Source organism: Cnephaeus nilssonii (genome assembly GCF_951640355.1).
Source record: "Cnephaeus nilssonii genome assembly, chromosome: 9".
In the NCBI taxonomy this organism is placed as follows: Eukaryota; Metazoa; Chordata; class Mammalia; order Chiroptera; family Vespertilionidae; genus Cnephaeus; species Cnephaeus nilssonii.
Window position 1 is genome coordinate 23,959,034 of NC_137080.1, and position 22,706 is coordinate 23,981,739.

The 22,706-nt window shown below is 40.5% G+C and overlaps 1 protein-coding gene across 1 annotated transcript in view; it reads left to right on the top strand.

Moving 5' to 3' along the window:
* Positions 1 to 22,706, top strand: part of PDE7B (phosphodiesterase 7B) — a gene marked incomplete at its 5' end in the record, with an annotated part of 269,952 nt that overhangs the window by 80,944 nt on the left and 166,302 nt on the right. Inside the window, one exon of the mRNA XM_079781363.1 lies at positions 2,977 to 3,037. Coding sequence (XP_079637489.1) covers positions 2,977 to 3,037 — 61 coding nt within the window. The remainder of the gene's footprint in view (positions 1 to 2,976; positions 3,038 to 22,706) is intronic.

Here is a 22,706-nt window from a genome sequence, read left to right on the forward strand (position 1 = left end):
AGTGAAATTAAACAAGTTGTGAACAGTGAAAGAAAGAGGAAAATGGGCAGAGTAGCAGGTATTCTGTCTTACTAAAAATTATGTAGTGAGAACAAGTTCAGCCTGGTACTAAGTGGCCTCTGTAAGCCCAAGGTAAATGGGTGCCAAGAAGCAGTATGCAAAGGGCCATTTTTATATTTGGAGTGTTGCATATGGGGGCAATTCTTTCTTATTAAGAAATAGTTGAAGCATAGAAAACAGTTTAAAGAATAATTTAAGGAACAAACCATTCCAGTAGTTCTCCCCCGACCCACCTATCTGCAATTTTGTTTTCTGTGGTTTCAATTACCCACTGTCAACCGTGGTCTGACAATATTAGATGAACATTTCTAGAAATAAACAATTCATAAGTTTTAAATTGCTTGACATTCTGAGTAAGTATGATGAAATTTCATGCCCTCTAACCAAGGATGTGAATCATCTTGTTGTCCAACATGTCCATGCTTTATATGCTCCCTGCCAATTAGTCACTTAGTAGCCACTTTGATGATTAGATGGCTGTCACAGTATCTCGGTGCTTGTGTTTAAGTCATCCTTATCCTATATAATAAAGAGGTAATATGCAAATTGACCATCACTCCAACACACAAGATGGCTGCCCCCATGTGGACACAATATGGCTGCCACAAGATGGCCTGCAGGGGAGGGCAGTTAGGGGCGACCAGGCTGGCAAGGGAGGGAAGTTAGGGGTGACCGGGCTGACAGGGGAGGTTAGTTAGGGGCAATCGGGCTGGCAGGGGAGCAGTTAGGCATTGATCAGGCTGGCAGGAGAGTGGTTAGGGGGTGATCAGGCTGGCAGGCAGAAGCAGTTAGGGGCAATCAAGTAGGCAGGCAGGCGAGCAGTTGGGGGCCAGCAGTCCTGGATTGTGAGAGGGATGTCCAACTGCCCATTTAGGCCCGATCCTGGGCCTAAACGGGAAGTCGGACATCCCTCAAGGGGTCCCAGATTGGAGAGGGTGCAGGCTGGTCTGAGGGACACACACACACCCATGCATGAATTTCATGCACTGGGCCTCTAGTTTTACTTAATAATGGCCCCAAATTGTAAGACCAGTGATGCTGGCAATTCAGATATGACAAAGAGAAGCCATAAAATGCTTCCTTTAAGTAAAAAGGTGAATGTTTAATTCTTCAAAAAAATATTGCATGCTGAGATTGCTAAATTATACCATAAGAATGAAATTCATGCTAGTTTGCTGAGACGGAGAAGGAGACAGACCACATTCATATAACTTTTATTACAGTATATTGTTATAATTCTATTTTATTCATTAATCTCTTACTGTGTCTAATTTATAAATTAAACTTTATCATACACAATTATGTGTAGAAAAAAAACATAGCATATAGTATATATTGGGTTCAGTATTATCCATAGTTTCAGAAACCCAGTGGGGTTCTTAAAACGCATCCCCATGGATAAGGGGAGACTACACCATAGAAAAAGTTAATAAGTCCTGAATGCCCTTCAGCATTCATTATTCTGTATATCTTCCCTCTCCCTGAATTTGATGTTCATTATTCACTGCCTGTTTTTATGTTATTCCTGTAAATTAATGTATCTATAAACTATATGTACTATTTTTAGATATTTTCAGTTAGATAAAAAAATGAAGAGAGCTTATTGCCTAACATTTTATTTGTATATGATTTAAATATTAGATATGTATTATGTGATTTGAAAATTATATATATTTTATGATTTTAACATTATATGTTTTATAATATTTGAACATTATACAGTATGAATATTTATATAAGACAATTATGTATGTGTTTTTACAGTGTATATAATCCTAGTTCATTCATTTTAACTACCATGTAGTATTCCAAGGTGTGAATAACATATTATTTATCTATTTTGTAGCTGGACATTAAAGTTATATATGAAAATTTTTCTGATTATCAGTTTAGAAGATGACTTGCTATGTTATAGAGTAATGCACATTTTAGCTTAGGTAATTTTTAAGTAGAATCTAATAAAATTTTGCCAATTTTTCTCCAAAATGGTCCTATCATTTTATATTCTAACCTATAATGTGTACGAGTATTCATTTCTGTACATTTTTATAACACTTGTTATTGACAAATTTCTAAGTGTTGCCATACCAGTGAGTTCAAAATAGGCCTCATTTTATCTTTAATTTATTGGTTCCTAATTATTACTATGATTGATTGAATATATTCTGTGTTTATTGAACATTCAAATTTCCTCTTCCATAAATTACCTGTTCATGTTCTTTATACATTTTTCTATTTGTTAATTTCTTATTTCTTGGGAGGATTTTAAAAATATATGCAGGTACCAGCTATTTGGCAAGCACATACATAAATGTGGTCTAGTCTGAAATAACTGATATTTCTGGAGCTTGCCTTATATAAAACTTCTAACTAGCAAGTTAAAACTAAGATATAGACAAGAAAGTTGATATTTTCATAAGTCTCTGGGTTAGGGAGAAGCACTTATGAGTGACACTTTTTCATCATTTTCTTACTGTTTTTCTCCCAAGTTCAGAGAGTTAAGTATAGACTACTGACTTGGTGCTTAATAATATCTGTGCTTGATTGCAGAGTGACTAGTTTAGAATAGCTTTGGTACTATATAAGGACCAATGTTGAGAAGAATTAACTTCATATTATGAGGTCTAATAAATTGCATATCTCCCACTCTGGCCATTCCTCCTCTTAGAAGCACACAGAATCATTCCTAGGCAGCGACATGAGGCATGCAGGAAAAATCGATCCCAACTCACCTCTCAATACTTTCCTTTCAGGGAATTCACTACTCATGACATAAGTTCCTAGACTCAGGTAACCCAGGAGAACATGAGGAGTAGAATAATATCATGGTAATGTCAGGTTACATGGAATTGTTGCCTTGAAAATGCTGGTATGAAATCTTAAAATAATGATGGCTTTCTTTTTTTTTTCTTTCAGAGGTGTGGTGAACTCTTGTTTGAAAACCCTGATCAGAATGTCAAATGTGTTTGCATGCTAGGTAAGAAGGCTTTTCATTTTAGATATATTAAGCATGTTGATGTCACGTGACTTATTGTTGTTCTGTTGCCTTATTAACTGTCTCTTGTTCCATATTGCAGAGGCTTATAGGCTTTTTATGGGTTTAAAGACATCTTTAACACATTTATCTGTGGAACACTTGATAAAAAAAGGTTTTGATTTTAATAACTGTCAGTAAGTCATGAACCATGACTTTTCTTGGATCATCAGCATAACACAGAATTGGGTGCTTTGTATTCAGGGGACTGTGATGAAAAAGCAAGAAGAATCAGACTAATTCTTAGACTAGAAATGATAAGCTAGGTAAGTAAACTATTAAGAATTTACATCAACCCAAAGCCCTTACTCACAATGCCTGGGAAAAATACATATTCTCTAATCTGAAGTCAGCACAATTACCCACACCGACTTGTTTTCTTGTGCTACAATATATATAATAAACTAATTTTTAGAGAGCTAAAGTTACATGTATGAATTTATAATATTAAAATTATAGCTAAGGCATCTAATTCTAAAAAATCAACAGTCTAGTCCCTTACTATGAAAGCACATGACATAAGGATTCTAACTTTAAGCCTGTTTTCATGAATTTTATTCACACTTGCTCTAGGAATGAAGCAGTGAAATATTTTCATTTTTCCTTTTTATCTCTTTCTTTTAGTATTGGGTATGTCCAGGTCACCATTAGTCAATATCAGAATTGAGTCTAGTGAGATTATAATTTCCCAATACTTAAGACGTGTTTTGGGCTTTTTGGAAGGTGGGATCATGCGTGACTTTTATTTATTTCTTTTTGTCTCTCTATATTTTTCAAGTGTTCAACAAAGAGATTTTAGGTGCTCTGATTTCTGAGGATACAAAGATTATTTTCTTATTGTTTGTTTGCATTACTAAAACCTCAACCAGACACATGCCAAAATTTGGATAACTTATCCCAGTAGTGAAGTAGACATAATTGGAGACGTGTTTAGAGTATGAACTGCACTTTGGGTAATCACTACTCTGGCTGCTACATGTTGGAAATGAGTTGGGGCTGTTATTGAACTTTTTTGTCACAAAGTCACTTTCTCCCAAACAAATGGGTTTTCTGAGACTGAACACGCCAATGCAGAGTGCATGTAATCCCTGCAATCCTGTGCCATGTGTCATAGATAAAAGTGCCACCCATTAACAAACAGCCCATGAAATAGCACAGAAGTTGCCAAATAATATGAAAGTCAGTAACTGAGGTTTGTGGTTCCATGGCAAATGGAAGCCTTCCAGAACAAACATGCCGAGTCTGTTGCATCAGGGATGGCCTAAGGGCTCATTGCACAAATGTAACACAACAATGTAAAACAAAACACTGTGGAACTTCCTTAGGTTCTCCAAATTGTAACACATAACACACATGCATGCATCCATAGACACACATGTGCACCCACACAAGCATACACGTATATGTACACACCCAGCAATTTCACATTTCCAAGTTCAAGATCTCTATTTTGTTCCTTTCTTCTTAGCTAGAACCTAAAAAGCATGGAGTTTTTGTCAAGGGAATGAGGTATGTATGCAATTATTTTTGCATAACCAGTTAGTTTACTTGCAGTATTCAGAAAACAAACAAGGAGACATGTTTAAGGCTCTATATTTCCTAAAGTCTGTCTCAGATCGAGGGAGATACTGCTGATATAAAACTATATAAAGAACTACATGTATACTGTGTTTTTACAAATATGTAATTTTGTATATATGTGTATGTATATAATTTTAGTGATAGAAAAAAAATAACCTTACTTGATTCATCATATTTTTTCTGCATTTTATAGCTTTCCAACAATCAGCATGTATTAATTTTATAGTAGGAAATAAATAAATAAAGAAGAAAGGACCTTGGGGCAGTGAAACGGCTCTGTATGATGCTATATGTCATCATACATTTGTTCAAACTCATAGAATATGTAACACCATGAGTGAATCCTAATATAAACTCCAATTTCAGTGATAACGATGTGTCAATGTAGGTTCATCGATTGTAACAAATGTACCACTCTCCTGGGAGGTGTTGATAGTAGGGAAGGCTGTGCATGTGTCCATACAGGGGGTATATAGGAGATCCCTACACAGTCTGCTCAATTTTGTTGTGAACCTAGCACTGCTCTAAAAAAAAAAAATAAAGTTGATTTGTTTAAAAATAAGAAAGGACCTGCTGGTAAAAAAGAAGAAAAGAAAGGGAGATAAAAGAACTGAGGAGAAAGCTGAAAGCAGCATGAGTTGTGGTTCTGTCAGTTCCAGAGAAGTTCTGAGAGGTTGTCCAGGGACAGGACCCTGCAGAAGAACTTTGCTGAGAACTAAGAGACAGGCAAGCCTTTGTTTGGGCTCTATCATCTAGTTGATTGTTTTCTCACAGGAAAATTAAAATATATTGTGACCCTTTTAGCAATCCATCTGTTTTTCAAATAAAAATGTTTTTTCTGGGTCTACTTTTAAAGTAAACCATCCGCTGGAAGGAAATTCAGTGGCTTCCCTAAAATATCTAGCTTTTAAATTACAACCATTACAGTTGTCATTGCAAAGAGCAGTGGTGAATACCAGTGCTCTGCTAAGATGTCCAATCTACAATTATAAACTAATAATAAGGGGGAAATATTGTTTTATATGAAATTGTGCTCATAGTCTGAGCCTGGTTAATCCAGAGCTCATATCACATCTATAATAATAAAAGCGTAATATGCTAATTAGACCAGACAGCCGAATGACCTTCCGGACGTCATTCTAGACGTCCTTTCCAGACAAAGCTGCTGCAGCGGGGGCTGAGGCAGAGGCAGTTAGGGGAGATCAGCCAGGCAGGCGAGCAGTTAGGGGTGATCAGGCAGGCAGGCAGAATGGTTAGGAGCAATCAAGCAGGCAGGCAGAGGTGTTTGGGGTGATCAGGCAGGCAGGCAGGCAGGCAAGCAGTTATAGGCGATCAGGCAGGCAGTTAGAGTGGTTAGGGGTGATCAGGCAAGCAGTTAAGGGTGATCAGGCAGGCAGGTGAGCAGTTAGGGGCGATCAGGCAGGCAGGCAGAGTGGTTAGGGGCAAGCAGGCAGGCAGGTGAGTGGTTAGGGTGGATCAGGCAGGCAGGCGAGCAGTTAGGGGCATCAGGCAGGCAGGCAGAGTGGTTAGGGGCAAGCAGGCAGGCAGGTGAGTGATTAGGGTGGATCAGGCAGGCAGGCAAGTGGTTAAGGGTGATCAGGCAGGCAGGCAGGCAGGCGAACGGTTAGGAGCCAGTGATCCCAGATTGTGAGAGGGATGTCTGACTGCCGGTTTTGGCCTGATCCCGTGGGATAGGGCCAAAACCAGCAGTCGGGCATCCCCCAAGGGGACTGGATTGCGAGAGGGTGCAGGCCAGCCTAAGGGACCCCCTCCCTCCATGCACGAATTTCGTGCACCAGGCCTCTAGTATCACATAATAGTCTATAACTACATGATTTAATATTGCTGATTTGTCCCCCCAAAATGGACATTGAGTGACTACCAACTATATACACTCTTCTAGGCCCCAGAAAAAAACAGCAATCAACAAAACAGACAAAATTCCTGCCCTAGTGGAGCTTAGATTCTAGTCATTTGTGAGGCCAGGGAAATGGGTGGTAAACAATATAAATCATATACTACATTATTTTAGAGGTGACAATAAAAGTAATTCTACTGTGGAAGGAATAAGGCAGGGTGCCGGTGAGAGGTAAGGTAATGATGGCAGGAGTGGAGGTGGTGGTACAGATTTTGACTAGAACAGCCAAAGCTTTCTCTGAGAGGGTGAGCATAGAGTATGCTCAGTAGAAAGATCAGCACTTACCAAGCCCCTGAGCAGAGGGAGTTTGGAGAACACAAGGAGCAGAGGGGCACATGTGGCCGAAGTCCAGGAATGAGGACAGGAACTGAGTGGTCCTGGGAGCAAGATCCCCTGAGTCACTGTGGGGACTCTGGATTTATTCTGCTGGAGATGAGGAGCCACTGGAAATTTTTGAGTACTGGTGTCATGTGATCTAACTTTCATTTTAAAATACTGGTTGTGTTGTATAGCGATCAAAAATTAACAAAATGGGGAAAGTGCTTGCAGTATAGCTTTGGAGAAGTATGTGCTATTGTTCTGGAGTGAGTACTGAAGGGATGTATTTAGGGAAATAACAAGAAACAGGTTTAGTGCCATATGTTACATATGTTCCACATAAATCATACGGTTAATGTTCATCTAACTTACAAAGGTCAACTAGAGGAAGTATAATTTTTAAAGTGGTTGGGGTTTAGCAAGGAAAGGTGATTGGCAAACATCTCTAGAAAGCTTTTCCTCCTTAGGGAGCTCTTTCTTTACTTGATTTGTCTTTAGTAGCTTTTTTTTTTTTTTAATAGAGGGGCCTATCTCTATTTCTGTGTTTCCCTGGTAGACTCCTTTCTTTCCTAAATGGTAGCTTAGACAACATAGTAAATGACCTACTAGTGTCACTAAAAACCAAAGGAAGGCAAACCTCTCCTTTTTCTATTGTCTTTTAAAGTATTTGCAAGTGTTAACTTCAGGACCAGAGAGTCTCATTGTGGCAAAAAGCAGGGGCACTGGATTCTTGGAAGGTTGTGCATCCACAACCCCCACCATGCCATTGACCTATACTAGAATACACCCTCCCCCTCCCCCCCGCCCCCGGAGTTGCAACATGGGGGCCCTGAGGACCAGGGGTGCAGCAGTTCTGAGGCTTGAGGTTTGGCCGCTCTGCAGCTCATTTTGTCTGAGAGCCATGGACTGATTCAAATGCCCTTTCTTTGCCTTAGTTAGAAAAGAAGAGGCATTTTTCTTCTCCCATTCTCCTTAATTTTACTTCAAAGGGGAAAATGTGTGAGAATTTCTTAAGAAAGGCAAATCTATAGAATTTATAAGGTAACTCAATGAAAAAGTGTCCCAAGACACAATATATAATTGTCCATTCTGTTTAGCCAATGATTTGGGGCATCCACTGTAACCCTAGAACTAGTGCTTGATGGTAAAGATAGAAAACAATTTGTGATAACCCACCCCTCAATGTCCTCATTTCTAGCATTATATAATCAGTCCCTTCAGCTTGATAAGCCAGAGGCTGAGTGGTAGGAGAGAATGGGGCATGACTGGTCCCTTCCCTATGGTAGCATTTCTCTTAAAAAGTTTATGGATCTTCACAGACACACACCAACCTGGGACCTGGTCATCCGCTCTGAGTTGTTTCATGCTAATCCATAGTTTTCTTTTTTTTTAAAATCAGCGATGCCTAATTTTATATTAGACTGAATAGTTTGGTTTATGTGCATTCCCTAAATCACATACTGACACTGGAGAAAAGCTTGTGGCAATGTGAAGACTAAAATAAAAAGGAGACAAGAGTTCCTGGTAGAAAGGACAAAACTGGTAACTAAAACAGAGCCAATGCCACTTGGCCCATAGAGACTGCAGATCCCCTAGCCAAGGGAGCTGAGGAAGAGAAAATGAGTGACCCTGAGGAAGTATTCACTTCAGGAGACTTGGCAGGAATACTGTGGCTTTTGAAGAAAGGCCTGTGTTTTGACCACATTAAAACAGATTTAAATTCATATTGAAACAAATGACTCGTTACCTCAATGTAAAATGGCTTCTTAATATACATTATATATGTATGTATGTATTTTTGTAGGAATATTTTGGATAGGAACTTCTCTTTAATGAAGAGCTAATCAGAGCTCATTGGCACATAGTCATATTTCAGAATCTTCCTTGGTTCATTAGAGAGCAAAAGGGTCTCACAGATGAAGAGACACATTTCCTAGTTTGTAAGCAAAGTTGGAAATGTTGCTGCCATCTGTGCTAAGGTTACTGCCAAGAATTTGTAGTAAGGTTGGATAGTTTAAGATTTTTCTTTGATTTCAAAAACTTCAAGTCCAGAAGCTCTAGCCAGTAACTACCATACAATAAAGTCATTATTAAGCCTATACTATTTTATGTTGCTTTGGAGAGTTCAGTAGGAGCTGCCTGTTGCCTCACTCCCAGCCATTCTTAATGCCTGTATAATGGAAAAGAACCCCAATGGCTATGCCAGTGAGGAAGAAGGGAAATGGGATGAGAAGGGAAGAAAAGTAACCCAAATGGAAACATTATAAAAAGTGGTGAATTAGTAAAATGCCATGGTATCATCAACAGTAGCCTAAGAGTATTTTTACTAGAGAAAATCATTAGTTGAATCAGCACCAAACAAATAAACAAACAACAACAACAACAAAAAAAAACCTGTACCAAAAGTCCTGATATTTATTATTTCAGCAAATATTTATTGAGTATCTACTATGTGTCAGCCATTCTTCTTTGCCTGCAAGGAAATAGCAGTGAATATAATCTCTAATCTCATGAAGTTTACATATTATTGGTGGAGATAAATAAGAATTAGATAAACATATCCGTATACAATTTCAGATAGTGATAAAGACTGTGCAGAAAACAAAGCAGAATAAGGTGGATACAAGTGACATGGTGGAAGGAGGTGGGTGGTGTTCTTACATTGAGTAGTCTGTAAGAAGACATTCCAGCAGAGAGAGAGCCACAAAGGGGTGGGAACAGCAAAAGGCCAGAGTCTGGAATGGGATGAACAAGAGTAAGAGTGGAAGGAGATGACTTCCAAGACACAGTCCTACAGGGCTCTCTAGGTAACTGCTTCTCAAATTTTAAAATGTACACAAATCACCTAGGGATATTGTTGAAATGCTGCAGTCACTCTGCAATGGGGCCCAAGATTTTGTATATCTAACAAGTTCCCACATGATGCTGAACCTGCTGACTCCTAAGTACATTTTAAATATCAAGTTTTTCATCCATGATAACAAGTTCAGGTTTTACTCTAAAGGCAGTGTTTTGAAGAGGAAATGGCATGTAATAACTTATATTTTATAGGGCTCACACTTGCTTCTGTGTGAAAAGTAGATTCTACATGGGCAGTGGGCAAGAATGATGGCATTAGTCCAAGCAGAAGATTAGTGTGGTTTGGAGTAGAAAGACTGTATTAGGGTACAGGCAATATTTTGAAGGTCAGGTTGATAAAACTTCCTGATGAATTGGATGTAGTAAACAGGCAAAAAGAGAGAATTCATGAATAGTAAGCCAAGCAACTTAACAAGTGGTGATGCCACCAACTGAGATGGGTCTCAGGAAGAAAAGGGGTAGAGAGTGACATGGCTTTGAGGAGGCAGGTGTTTAAGTTTGAATTGTGTCTCCCCAAAATTCATTTGTTAAAATCCTAACCCCCAGTATTTCAGAATGTGACCTTATTTGGAGATAAAGTCTTTACAGAAGTAACCAAGTTAAAGTGAGATCATTAGAGTTGACCCTAATCCAATATGATTAGACTTCTTACAAAAAGAAAAAGAAAAGAAATTTAGACATGCTGACACACATACAGAGAGAATGCTACGTGACTACGAAGATGGCTATCTGTGAAATAAGGGGAGAAATTGAAACTGAACCTTCCCCCTCAAAGTGATCAACGTCACCCACCCATTGATTTGGGGCTTTTAGCCTCACAGAACTGTGAGAAAATAAATCTCTGTTGTTTAAGCCACTCAGTTTGTGGTATTTTGTTACAGCAGTCTAGCAAATGAGTACAGTGGAAAAGTGGCTCTTTTAGACAGACCCTCTCTGTGGAATCCTCAAATGATCTTGAGAAGGAGCACTCCAGGAAGAGGAAACTGCATGTGAGCCTGTGTAAAAACCCTAATATGGGACCAGGTGGTGTCAAAATCAAAATTTTATTTTGGACCCCAGAAAGTAATGACATTGTTGAGTTAGAGTGTTAGAGTAAAAAGTCACTGGACTGAAATTCAAAAGACAGATGTGAATGAATCCTAACTCTGCCACTTATTAGTTGCACAGTGTAAAGCAAGCCCCTTCAACTCTCTGGGCCTTAGTTTCCTCAACATATATGGAAATAAGTCTGTTTCTGTATGGGGCCAGGTGGATACTGGAAATAGGAGAACAGTGTAAAGTATACAATTATCTAACCACTATCTGCACATTTGAAACTAATACAAAATAATATTGAATATAAACTGTACTTGAAAAATAAAATTTAAAAAATTAAATAAAATGAAAGAGAGTCCAAATAAATAGAAAGATAAGTAAATGGAAATGAGTGCCCGTGGCACTTACCTCACTAGGCTGCTGTGAGGTCCAAATAAAATGAAAATACGAGTGAAAGTAGTTCACAAAGTACAACATGTTATGTGTTAGTTGTGGTGGTTGTTTTATTGTTTCTGCTGCTATTGTTATTGTTTCCACCCTGATAGAGAATACGCTGGAATGCCATAGCAAATGGACCTGTAATCAAGGATCAAGGGCCTTGATGCTACGAGGATGCTTGAGAGTCTCTCTTGTCAGCCATCAAGCCATCCATCCTATTTTCTAAATGCTAAAAAGTTCGAGTTCATGTGATTTTAATTATAATCATATTCTATTTGAAGTGGGAAGCAACGGAAGATTGTGGTACCGTAAATCACAAGTCATCTAATCTTATTTAGGTTTTATAAAAATAGGATAGAAATCTTTGAAGTCACTGTGTTTATTTGTTAATACATTGCCCAAAACAAAACAAAACAAAAAAATTATTTTATGTTTCTCAGAGATGTTTGGATGGGAAAAATTTTTTTGCAGGAGTTTTTATTTTAAAAATAATTAAGTTCTGTGTCTGTGCTATAAATCAGTACTCAGTTAGCTGAAAGAGAACCCCTACCACTGTTGCATCAAATTTTGCAGGTCATTGAAATAACTAAAGAGTCTACCTGAGCTTTAGTGATGGACTGAGTAGAAAGGAAACCCAAGTAGATAGATGACACTATGATGTTATTGGCACAGTTAAGGTGGGATGGGAATGCCTATGGGGAGAAGAAAGTGCAGGAATTACTTTTAAAATAATCCTCCAGCCACCCCAACAAAGGGTGGGGGCTTATTTCAATCCAGATAATATTGTTATTTTCTGTAATAAATGATGTGTTATTAGAAGATGCCCAGTTTAGTTGCCTCATGGAAAATAATTACCAAACGGAAGCACCATCAGCTACTTATGCTGTCCTGGCTGTTTTCCCCCATAGCAGGAAGACTATTCAGTCTCCATGTCCCAGGTGTCCTTGGCCCCCATGCTGACACTCGGAAATTACAAACCAGAGAGTGACCCTAGTCAGTGGACAAGACTAGGTCCCCCTAACATCTTACTCATATAGCGTTCAACATATGTTCTCTCCAGGTGCCTAGAGAAAGGCGGATCACCTGCTATCCACTCACTATAGTAACTGATTATCTATAACTAATAGCTGACATTTACTGGACACTTGTAGCTGCCAGACTGTGTGCTATGTGCTTTCCATTCATTATTTCATTAATCCTCAAAAGAACCCTACAACCTTTTTAATGCCATCATTTCCCTCTCATTCAAATTTAACCAAATGTACAGATATTTTATTTCATCCTTGTTATCTTCAAAATACGACACATTTCTTATTTTCATGTTAGTGATATTTGCTACATTCCCTGAGACACTGACTCTGATATTACCAGGCAATTACAGCTGAGAATTCTAGTGATTTATATTCAGAGATGAAATGTTATTATATGGAGAATACCAGTGATGTATATTCATAGATAAAACGTTATTATATGGACCAGGTTAAGATGAAAGCAAAGAAAGTAGATTATTTCTCCCCAAATGGCTCATGCTGAACAAACCAGGAAATAGTGAACATTGTATATGTTGACTGGGTGACTGTGAAGCATGTGTCACTTCTTAACAGCATACCTGATCAAATAACTCAGTACTTAAGTCCCAGGAAGTCTATTCTCAATACATCAGGAATACGTGACAGACACTTCTTATACTTGAACTAAATCAAGGTTTATAGCTACTTTACAGATAGACAATCACTATTATCTGGCAAGTCTAGAGTCCTCCTGGTGTAACTTTTTCTAGTCCAAAGATTTAAAATCACTTCAATTCAATAAGCATATGTCAAGTCTTAATTGTTTCCAAGATACAGTGCTGGTGATTTTATGAATGCATTTGCAAACCTTCAAAGGTCGCTCTCCAGGGATTCTCCTGGAGATCACACATGTAGATGCCCCCAAGGGCGAGGCGGTTCATGTGTTAAGTGTGAAACTGACTGGGTTCAATGCAAGACACAGCGGTGGCGCTGAGGCCAACCGGAGAGCAAGAGCCCACTGAAAGCATGCAGCTGCTGTTCAGCTCCTGCCACCCCTGCCAGGAGGGGATACAGGCACCATGTATTTTTCCAAGAGAATCTGGAAATTCGGTTATCTGTGTAAATAGCTGCTTTGTAAATGTTGGCAGCTAATGTAATTTTCCTTTCTTTTCAATACAATGCAGCCAAGTTCACTGGGCCATCCTTTTGCAATCTCAGTGGGAAAGAGAGATGTGCCAAATGTTCCTAGCCCACTCCCCTCAGCAGCTTTCCTCTCTGCCCTCTCACGCCCAGGGGGACAACACAAGCATCACCTTCCTTCTACAGGGAAGGGTATCAACTTTGGGGACAGTGAAAAGTATGTCCTTCGAAGAAAACCTTGGACTCTCAAATTCAGCCCCTTCCCACCTTCCTTTGGAGAGAGCCAAGTGTAAGGCAACACCATCACAGACAAGAATGTGTGCATATTGGAATGTCTACTAGGAAGAAGAGCCTTACAGCGTCCATATGCCTTACAGATCCCTGTGAAGCTTCTGTCTGAGACAAGGCAGTCAAAAGAGTGAAGAAGAATTCTCTATATTCAGTGTATTGGGTTCAAGGGGACAGCAGGACTTCCAAACTAACATAGCTTAAGAGATTTCAGGTAGATTTGAAATGAGAGGCAAAACTAAAAATTATAGATTTGGAGCTATGCTAAAAGAGAGAACAATTAAAGCATGAGAACTGATACCCAATGGTATTACCAAATATGACACCATGGTCAAGACCAGGAGAGTTACTAAATGGACCTGAATTAGACCTACCCACAGTGGTGAGTTTATACAGTAAGCTACAAAGGATGTCTTCAACAGGCCAAGGAATGAATTACAACAGACAGAAGGACTTGGTAACCTTGGAAACTCTTATGTGAAGATTCCTTATAGAAAAGCAAGGCGGAGAGAAGCCAGAAATGGTGGTGCTCCAGGATCCAGACCACAGGAGATACCAGAGAAATCTATTTATAGTGGGCCCCAGAAAACAGCCCATTTATTACATCCTAGATAATGAACCTAGTTAAAAATGAGTTTGGCATACTAGTAAAAGGCAGGAACTCTGTAATCCCTTAGAATGACTTTTAGCAAGAATGAGTGAACTTAAAATGAATTCCTTCTGAACTTTTACTCTGTATCCCTCAACCAGTGTTCTCCAAAGTTCGACTTGTGCTTTCCCGGGCCGCTTGGGGGAGAAGATGCAGCAGAGGAAGCTCTGAGGGTCCTGTAGGTGTCACAATAGGCTCTCATTTCTTGTAATGGCCCTCAGGAGCCAATTTTACTGTTTCCCCAATGACCCCTTCTGGGAGTTTTGTTCCACACCTCTCACAGGGGAGATGCTGCAGTGATAAGATTCTGGTAAGCAGGGCAGGGAGGGAGCAAGAACAACAGAACTCAAAGACTTCCTTTTTTGAAGTCTCTAGAATTCATTTTCTAAACATTTCTCTGGATCATTCTATGAAAAGGCATCTTTTTTTCTTAGCATGGGACCACTACTAGTATGCCCATATATGGGGAAAGAAAAATCTATTCTCTGAAATCTGTGTATTCTAAGAGCTTAAGGCCAACTTGTCGCAACTTGTCACAACTACCAATTTTATGTTTAACATAGTGATCTGAGACTAGCTGGGGCAGAAGGACAGACACATTATAGCAAGAAGCCAACAGTCTATATTATTTGGTCCAAAGAGATAGAGCCATCCTGCTTTCTGGTTAATCCAGTGGCAATAGCCACCCAGTAGAGCAAATGAACAGTTTGGAGTATGAGAGACAGATTTCTGGGGAGCTCAGAGGTTCAGTGATACCTATGGGATCATAGATCCAAGGATCCAGCCCTGATCATGTGAAGATAGTTGGACACATCACACAGCTCTAAAGAAATGGGGTTGAAGGAATTTGATGTGGGGCCAGGATACTTTTACCATCTGCTGGAATTCCAGTTGGGCCAGCTCCACCCAGAAATTTTGAATAAACTCAGAGATCCAAAGACCAGTAGTAACCTCATCAAGCAGGCTGGCTTTTCTTTGCATCAAGGATGCTATCTCTCCTTCACCCAAACCCTAAAGGTTATGATCTCCCTTGCTCACCAAAGAGAACGTAGCAGCAGAGTAGCTCCCAGACCCAAGTCAAAGGTGTAAATGGGTCTCTCCCTCACTCCCAGTCTCTCATTTTCTTCTCTGTCTCAACTTACAAATACAGAGACAGAACCTGATTGGCTCAACTTAGATCCTGTGTACATCTCTTGTCCAATCAGGAGCTGCTTAGGGGTGCTTCTTGTATTACACTGTGACTCAGAGGAATCCAGTCTTGGAGGCCTGTGCTTCTCAATGTGCATATGAATCACATGGTCCTCTTGTTTAAATATAAATTCTGATTAAGTCTGAGATGGGGCCTGAGATTCTGAGTTTTTAACAAGCCCTCAGATGACACTGCCGCTGCTGGTCGGTGAATCTCGTGTAAAAGTAATAGAAGATGAGATGGGGTGATTCTCAACGCAGTTAGGCCATATTTTTTCTGTGCAAAGTGCAGCACATACCTTTTCATGCCTTTGCTCCTGGATGCTCATTACCCCTTGTCATGAAGTGAGGCTCATTCAGGTATGATTGTCCTCTCTAAGAAGACCCTTATGTCCTATAAATATCCTTTGCTCACATTCTTCTAACAACTAACATTATTAAAACTCCTCATTCCTAAGTGTTTGTTCTCAGCTAGTTTTCAGAAAGAAAAGTGATCTGATGAGCAAATCCACATCATCAATGGGGTACTTTAATTGGCAAGTATTCATTAAATCAAAATATATTTATAAAATATTTGGGTGTTATCTTTAAGAAAATATGCTATATCTCTAAAGGAATCAATATTATCTCATGGAGGAATTTTAATCCCTGTGGCAAGTAAAGACAAATTTTAAGACAGGATAGGCACAATGCTATTCATTGTTTTAAAATATTAGAGATAAAAGTGCATACACATCAGTTGGAGTCTGCATGAGCCATGGATTCTGACCGCACACTGGGCTATTGCTGGCTCAGCAATACCTATGGTGGTCTGATCTGGCTTCAAAAATGTTGGTGGTGGCCAAGGAGTCCTGGCTATGTCCCAGCTAAAATTATCCAGATAATTTATGCAGAATCTATCTTCTACGTTCGGAACTAAATTCTGGTGTGCATAGTACCAGGTGAGCATTTTCATAAGGAAATCTACTTTATGTAAACATTCTTGCCAGCAGGAGAGGAAGAAGAGGCCATGCTGTGCACCTGAGCTCTTAGTCAGTGCAGGCTCCAGGAGGTGTCCTAACCAATCACTGAATTTGTCTTAACCTGGTAAAGTTCTTTTAAAAATCCAAACTTAAGTAAGTGGCTCGTGGCACTAAAATTTTCTAGATAGAAACTGCTATTTCCTGTCTCAGAACATTTTAATGAAAATACTTCTCAAATAACTTATCAGTATTACTCTGAGCCTTCCCAAGCAAGAGAGTCTCTGAAGACTATGGAGCATTTTATTGATTCCTAACGATAAAAATGTACTGATCTTTTTGTATTAACCTACAGGAGTTTTTGCCTCTTGCACGCAGGGGCCTGACAATCTTGGAAGATGTTAGTTGTTGCCAGCAAGGCTCTATGTTTATTCAGATTTCTTCATTTCTCATATGTGTGCGCTTGCACACCACGCCAGGAACATTTACTCCCGTCATTAGTAGCCTCTTGCAGACCAGACTTGCTCAGCATACTACAAATTCTGAAGGAGTAAGCTTGGTGTGTTTTCCTTCAGACCCAGATGCTCCTGCACTGTGTTCCTGGCAGTCCTTTCCTCCATCTTTAGACCAGCTGGGATGGGTGAAAGAGGCATGCTTTGAGTAAAAATACAATTGCAGGAAGGTTTTTTTTTTTTATCAGCCAGGGTTGTTGATAAAACAGTCAGCTTGAAGTAAGGAGTGACGCATGTTGGAGTCCCTGCCTAAGACGTCAAGGTCATTCATCAGAGAACCTGAAAGTAATCCCAATTTTTGGGGGGGAAAAAGGGGGGGGCTAATGTCATTCAGATGCTAGCACACATTCAGGAATGATAGACCCTAGCTACTGCTAGCTTACAACCTCTCAGACCATATATTTATTCATCTTTCAAGATGTTTTTGTCTAACCTGAGGGATAGAGGCATTTTCAGTTCGAGCAGTTAATTCCCCTAATTACAGAAACTGATTGACAAATACTTATATTAATTTGCCAATTAAAGGGGTCCATTGTATAACTGACCATCAGTGTTCCACAGTAGTGGCATTTATACAGATTCAATCCAGGGCTCTTGCAGGCCAAAATCAAAATTGACTTCTCATATAAAAAATAATATCTTGGCTGGGACTTAATATGAGAGGACTGAAGATGACTCCTTATTGTGGCAGTTACAAACCTGGTTCTGGAATCAGACATGAACTTAAATTCTGGTGACAAAAGCTCGTTACTTGTAATGTTCTGGGTTCCTCACCTGCAATTGTGGGAAGTCACTGTGAGGGTACAGTGAGGTCATGTGTGTGACATATACAGGGTCTGCACCTGAAGAGAGCTCAGAGCTCCTGAGGCTGCTGCTCCACATCTCTGATGCCACCTGCCCAGCTCCATCCAATTTCCATCCATCATAAGGAAAAGAGAACAGAAACAAACAAAATGCCAGGGTTACATGGGAAAGAGGGTGGGAGGAGCTCTGGAGAACTTTCTAGAACTGTTGCTATCCCCTTAAAAGTAACAAAATGAAAATAAAGCCTTACATAAATGAACTGGCCACCACCTCCCCTTTCACCTCCCCCTTTTCTACCAGGCGGACCCGGTTTAAGCATCAGACTTGACACTTTGGTTATTTGCATTCCTCTTTCCGTGACTGTTCTCCAATGGGAAGAAAGTGTCATGTTACTGGGTCTTGCACAAATTCGGAGGAAAACACCACTGGGAAAAGAGCGAACTCTCCAAATAGCTCAGTTTCCTCTATTCAGCCACAACTGTCCTGCAGTGTCATCCACCCTCACAGCTGAGCTGAGCTGAGCTGAGCTGTTAGGAGCCCCCAAAGTTCCTTGGGCTGCAGCTTTCTGTGGTTGGATAGGATGAGACAACTAGAAGCTGTACAAACATCCCCCAAAATGGCACTGGTCTGGGGGCCCAAAGTTCCCTATCATTGTTCTCTGCCATTGTTTTAGCTAGATGGGAGAGATGAAAATGGGTGGAAACAGGAGCTGGGAAGAAGCAGGAAGATTAGTTCAAAGACTAGAGGCCCGGTGCACGAAATTCGTGCACGGAGGGGGGTTGTCCCTCAGCCCAGCCTGTACCCTCTCCAATCTGGGACCCCTCAAGGGATGTCCGACTGCCCGTTTAGGCCCGATCCCTGGGATCGGGCCTAAACGGGCAGTCGGACATCCCTCTCACAATCCAGGACTGCTGGCTCCCAACTGCTTGCCTGCCTGCCTTCCTGATTGCCCCTAACCGCTTCTGCCTGCCAGCCTGATCACCCCCTAACCACTCTGCTGCAGCCTGTTTGCCCCCAACTTCCCTCCTCTGCTGGCCTGGTTACCCCTAACTGCCCACTCCTGCAGGGTTGATCACCTCCAACTGCCCTCCCTTGCAGGCCTGGTCCTTCTCAACTGCCCTCCCTTGCAGGCCGGGTGCCTCCCAACTGCCCTCTCCTGCTGGCCATCTTGTGGTGGCCATCTTGTGTCCACATGGGGGCAGGATCTTTGACCACATGGGGGCAGCTATATTGTGTGTTGCAGTGATGATCAATCTGCATAGTACTCTTTTATTAGATAGGATAGAGGCCTGGTACAGGGGTAGGGGCCAGCTGGTTTGCCCTGAAGGGTGTCCCTGATCAGGGTGGGGTTCCCTTGGGGCATGGGGCGGCCTGAGCGAGGGGCCTGTGGTGGTTTGCTGGCGGGCCACACCCCCTGGCAACGCAAGCGGAGGCCCTGATATCTGGAATTTATTTTCCTTCTACAATTGAAACTTTGTAGCCTGGAGCAGAGCCAAGCCTGGGGCTCCCTCCAAGGCCCACAGCCATTTGTGTTGGGGTTATAATTAAAACTTTGTTGCCTTAAGCGGGTGGGCCCGGCCAGGGTGTGCGGAAAGCTTTGCTTCCCCTGTTGCCGGCGGCAACCCTGGCCTGCTCTCTCAAGCTCCATTCTGTCGCCATTTGTTTGAATTTGTTTACCTTCTATAATTGAAACTTTGTAGCTTGAGTGGAGGCTTAGGCCTGGCCAGGGCAGGCAGAAAGCTTGGCTTCCTCTGTTACCTAGGAAACCTTGCCTCTGTGGCTGTAGCCATCTTGGTTTGGGTTAATTTGCATACTCTCTCTGATTGGATGGTGGGCGTGGCTTGTGGGTGTGTCGGAGGTATGGTCAATTTGCATATTTGTCTATTATTAGATAAGATTATCTTTCTCATCTTAAAAGGGGATAGTTTCTTTGGCCATAAACTCCACTTTGGCCAAGTTGCTGCAACAAAATCAAAACTAAAGCTACTGTGGACAACTTTAGTTCATCTAAGATAATTTCTTGCATACAAGACAGATAAACATAATGTGGAGTACCCAAAGGGATTTCTGTCCCTGGAAGGATTTAGATTACCAAGAAAAAAGAACCAGTTATCTTCTAGCTAGCTGAAGCCTGGCTTACTTTCGAGCACTTTATATTCACAGGCACTAGAACCTTCCTCGATGCACTTGCAAGTTTGTGGCTTAGAGAAGCAGGAGCTTTGATAGTCCTGATTGGGGTGCAGCATGCAGGGGCCACTGAGCCCCTGAGGACAGCTTTTCCGTCTCGGGATCCCATACAGCAGGGTGTTTGTATGACTCGTTGCTCAGGCACCCGGACATGCGCTCAACTCCCCTTCTGTCCCACTGCTAATAACACTCCTGGGATCCAATTATAATGTGGTTACTTCTCTAGCAGAGATCTCAGCCCTGCGTTTTATAGAAGGTATCACATTGCTCACTAGAGACCCTAGAATCAAAGCTCTGTTCAGTGTGTGCTCATATTCACTGGAGCTTTCACATCACTGAATCTGTAAGGAACACAAACCCGGCCTTTTTTGAGTACGTGTGGATAAGCACGGTTGATGGCGTTGTGAGCTGCCTTAACTTGTTTACCAAAATATCTTTGAAATGAGAGTAATTTCAGTAACTGAAGCGATGACATTTTCCTTTTAGCCTCCTCCACTGAGTGCATTGTGTGAAAATGTCTAAACAAACAAAATGTTCTTCCTGAACCTGGCAAAATGGTGGGCATTACAACAACTTTTTAAAATTGTTTATTTAAAGGACAACATTTAAAAATGGGTCATAGCCACCTACTTAAGCGAGCTTTTTATAAACTGGATACTAAAGAACAAGAAAAGGTAGTGGTTAGAAAGTGAAAATAGGGTTATTGTGTTGAGTGTGGGCATCCGAACTTGATGGCTCAGAGCAAGAAGACGCAGGTACTCTGCTCACATGCCAATGCTGAGTGTGCCCTGCACAGCTCATGTGCCAGATCTGAAGAGCACACGAGTGGGAAGAAAGAGAACTTGACAGTCCCAGTGCTCTACCTGCTTCCTTTTTCTCGGTCTCCTTCATGTGATGACTCTGCATTAGTGTAACTTTCTTCAAGAAGCTTCTTTCAGAGAGGGATATTTATGGAAACAAATTCTGATGGTTGATGTCCCAGCAAATTATGTTATATATTATTTGCCAAAGTTCTAATTATTAAGATAATCTATTTTTTTTCCTCCCAAAGTTTCAATCTATCCTAGACCAGGAATCTGATGAAGTGCATCACACTGTTTTAGGGAGAAGAGGTTAAAACATTCCCATTGGATGACCAGCCCCATCTTAGAGACAGTGTTGCTACCCGTGGAGCAGAAGGAGTGAGAAGAAGAAACATGATGGTTTCTACATTTACCTGCAGATACTCTTAAGCTTCTTCTAGTAGAGAGCAATGACCATCTTGTAAACTTTCTGCTCAACATTATTAAAGGAAGGTGTGCATAGACCTAAAATTTTTAAAATAATATGTTTATCCAGAATAAATTATCTTTAAAAGTAATTTATAAATTATCTTTGCCCAGCTGGCATGGCTCAGTGGTTGAGCATCAACCTATGAACCAGGAGGTCACAGTTTGATTCCTGGTCAGGGCACATGCCTGGGTTGTAGGCTTGATCCCCAGTGTGGGGTGTGCAGCAGGCAGTCGATCAATTATTCTCTCTCATCATTGATGTTTCTATCTCTTGCTCCCTCTCCCTTCCTCTCTGAAATCAATAAAAATATATTCAAATAAATAAATAAATAAGATATCCCCTGGAGTAAGGGGATATCTAATTTTTCCATAAATCAAGAAAAGTTAATCTCAGTTAATTTAAAACAAGATTGATCTGTCTTGTCAGTTATTTGCCAGTACTAAGGAAATGTATCCCTTATATAACCTTGCCTATCTTTATATAATCAGAATTCTAGAATAAAGTACACTCTTTTTTAATGTTGGAAATATCTAAGAATTTACTTTCTTCTAACAAAAATACGTTTCAAATTTATTTGCTCTCTCTTCTGGAAAATTCAGTCCTGTTTAATTAAACCAACCGAATGGGTCTCATTTAGAAAAACTTGGTTCCAATAATTAACTAAACTTGCTAGAAATTGAGATAATAAAGGCAGGACAGCATCTATTTTATCCATCACTATACATCTTCTTGTTCTTCATGGTGCCTGCTATTAGAAGTTTCTCAATCAAAATTGATCAAATTAGTGAAAGATTATTTTTGGAGAGCTAATGATTCAACCAATAAGATATATGAAAACATATCAATCAACTTCATACTAGAGAGTTGCTTCAGTTATAATGATCCAGTTGGATTTTCAAGAGCTGTCTATCCAGGGCCTCTGGTTTCTTTCTATTCTCCTCCTCTTGTTTGCTGCTTTGTTATTGCATGAGCAACAGGTGTTTAAGAAGATGTGACATTTAAATTAGACTTGAATATGGGTTATGACTCTTCTAAAAAGTTCAGTTAGTAAGGTTTTAGATTTAGGGAGAGATTTATTAATAGATTTCATTAATAGAACATTTGCTTCAATGAAAATCTTGTGGGTCAGAAAAAAGGTTATATACAGCAAAAGTGTGGATAATATCTATCTATATATATAAAAGCCTAAACAACCGTTAGGACCGAACAACCGGAATGACCAGAATGACTGGTCGACTAATCGCTATGATGCGTACTGACCACCAGGGGGAAGGTGCTCAATGCAGGAGCTGCCCCCTCGTGGTCAGTGCGCTCCCACAGCTAACCTCCCGTGGTCCCTCCCCCTGGCCAGCCAGCCCCCCTGATAGGCCTTGCTCGTTGGCCAGGCTGAGGGACCCTACCCATGCATGAATTTATGCACCAGGCCTCTATGGATTATATAAGGAGTGTATTGT